A 2,862-nucleotide genomic window follows, 5' to 3' on the forward strand; every position below is an offset into this window, starting at 1 on the left:
ATCCGCAAATATTCATTTTCGATGTTACAGCCCTTTGAAAAAAAATTTATGAGATTCTATTTAATTTGATACTGATTACATTATAATATTTTATATTGATATATTATATGTATACATATATCATATTTGTAAAATATTTTATAAAGATCCTTTCCTACGGATTAGTAATACTTTTATGGCACATGCTATGATAATCCTTGCATTGACATTGTGTGATTTTTTTGTCCTTGATATTAAATATATTTAGCATATCCTTACATATATATATTTGAAATTTTATTTAAAATAAATGGATCATGTTTTTACGGTAGCTTCTAAAATCCATATTTGCATCAAGAGTAAGACACGTCATCAAATCACTCGTTTGGCAATTGCTGACAAGTCTTAATTATAATTATTAAATATGGACTGCTATAAAGCACGTTATTTTTTCCTTTTACGGTGACAGGATTTATAATTTTGTCCGTCAGATCTTAACTGGGTGAGTTCACTTCTTTATTAAACTCAGATTCATCCGACCTTTTGCAATTTTAGGCACAAATATAACTATGTGCTATACATGTGTGCGTGAATGCGCGTTCGACTCATCCGCAAAATTCGGATGTATGTTATGGCTCGTGGAGTGGGGTAACGGACAAGCGGGATCCGGGGCAAAGAGGGGCTTAAATAAGGTATTACCAGAAGGTCCCAGAATCTTTGGATGGCGTATATATAAAGCAGAAGGCATGTACGAGATGTTAAGTCAGTGCAGTGAGAAACTTTCGAGCAGCAGCTAAGAAAAATAATATACTCTTTTTCAACATGAATTCATTGGTGAGTTTAAGTTTTTGTGCGAGTAAGAGACGTTACGTGACGCAGTGGTACGAGATATCTATGTGTGATCTCGTATTTGCAGCATTTTTGTAAATAGAATTGATATAAGCAATTTCTTTCGAAGTGACATTTATGCGTGCAATTTCTCTTTAATCTAAAATCAAAATTTAAGATATTGATTTTTTTAAATTACTCAATTACGCTAAACTACAAGTATTTATATTATTGATAAAATCATGTAATTTTAATTAACTAATAAATAAATGTACTTTGCATCAACAATAATTTTTCTTATCTTTAATACTTGTCTAGTGACATTTATATTTATACGACAAAGATACTTCCAGATTTATCAATTACTTGTTAAATAATCTTCGCTGTAGGAATATTTTGTTACTCGGGATTCTTTTCTTTTTTTAGTATTTACCGCATTGTGATGTGTGTGTGTGTGTGATTTAGTATAATTTCGAATTTAAAATATACAATTTGAAATACTATACAATTTTCTGTCTTTACAGGCAATGATTTTGTGCGTTCTCGTGGCAGCGACTGCGACAATAGCAGCACCGCCACCCGGTGCTGTAGATGACAGCGTGTTAGCTAAATCTCTCAACCAAATTCCTGTTGTCAGACAAGCTCTAGACGGGCCCAACCCCGATGGTTCCTATAACTACAGCTACGAAACCGGTAACGGTATCCAAGCTCAGGAAGAGGGTCACCTTAATAATGTGGGCACCGACCAGGAGGCCCTAGAAGCGCGAGGCAGCTACAGCTACACTGATAACGAGGGTAACACCTTCCAGATCTCGTATGTAGCCAATGAAAACGGATTCCAGCCGGAAGGTGCTCATTTGCCTCAGGTACCGCCACTAATCAAGAAGGCCCTTCAATACATTGCCGAACATCCCGAGGAAAACGAAGAATAACAGAATGACAGAAATATGGAAAAAATCGGCAAATCGTAGGCGAGTCTTGACAAGATGACAAATCGGAAAAAACCTAGCGCGGACGCGGTTGCGATCGCTTTAAGGATTGATCCTTGTGGAGACCGACAATCTCGAGACACGGCTATTCGCGTCGTGATTATTTTTGTATTTGTATAATATTATTAATAAATTTATATAATATTTGCATATAATATTATTAATTTCATACCATCGATAAATGCATTGTAAATCTTGTAACATGATCGTGTTAATATTTGGATAATATTCAATTAATTCTTAATGCACATTATTTTTCCTTTCTTTTCCCAATGACGGGATTTATAATATTGTCCTGTCGGATCTTAAATGGATAAATTCACGTTTTTTTATTAAATTTAAATTTAGCTGACTTTTTGTGATCTTACGCTTATAATCTCGATTTAAAATCTTGCCAAGGCGATCAAGTTTTACATGTGTATACGTGCATGCGTCTTCGGCTCATCAATTGTGGTTTATTGAAATAAGGAAAATGACAAGGAGAGAAAAGAGCCTAAGGTGTTTTAAAAATTTCCGAGATCTTCAAATGGCAGCTATATATAAAGCTAGCACGGCAATGTTAAGTTAGTATAATAAAAAATCTCCGATCTGTAGCTAGAAAAATAGTATATCTTTCTTCGATATGAATTCATTAGGGAGTCCAATTTTTTGTATGAATAAAACGCGTGTCACAAGATCTATATACGCTGAATCTACTATTTTTGTAAATCAAATTATTTTGTGAATAGACACACAACCAATTTTTTCAGATAATCATCAAGAAAAATTTGTTTTAGTCTAAAACTAATCGATAATTTTGAAATGCAAAAATTAAATAGTTACGCCAAATCATCTAGTAGTATTATATAATTAAATATTATTTTTAAGTAATAAATAAGTTGTATATTACGGTATCTCTCTTAGTCTGGCTCCTTCCCTTCGACCTGTCCGGCATGAGTGACTCTACCGGTAACTATTAGCGTTTCCGAATGAAGCAAGTTTGATCGCTTTGAGAGCGATTAAATCCAATTTACCATGAATATATGTTTGACCAAAAAAAGATTTTGAAAGAATTTGATTAATATAA

At 33.5% G+C, this 2,862-nt stretch overlaps 1 protein-coding gene across 1 annotated transcript; it reads left to right on the forward strand.

The window, feature by feature from the left end:
• The first annotated feature begins 745 nt into the window (after nt 1-745).
• LOC115235740 (cuticle protein CP14.6-like) lies at nt 746-2,487 on the forward strand. Its single transcript, XM_029807692.1, has 2 exons — nt 746-813; nt 1,332-2,487. The coding sequence occupies exons 1-2, from the start codon at nt 802-804 to the stop codon at nt 1,737-1,739; spliced, it is 420 nt and encodes a 139-aa protein (XP_029663552.1). The 5' UTR covers nt 746-801; the 3' UTR covers nt 1,740-2,487.
• The last annotated feature ends 375 nt before the right edge of the window (nt 2,488-2,862 follow it).

Source organism: Formica exsecta, unplaced genomic scaffold (genome assembly GCF_003651465.1).
Source record: "Formica exsecta isolate Colony F162 unplaced genomic scaffold, ASM365146v1 scaffold11, whole genome shotgun sequence".
In the NCBI taxonomy this organism is placed as follows: domain Eukaryota; kingdom Metazoa; phylum Arthropoda; class Insecta; order Hymenoptera; family Formicidae; genus Formica; species Formica exsecta.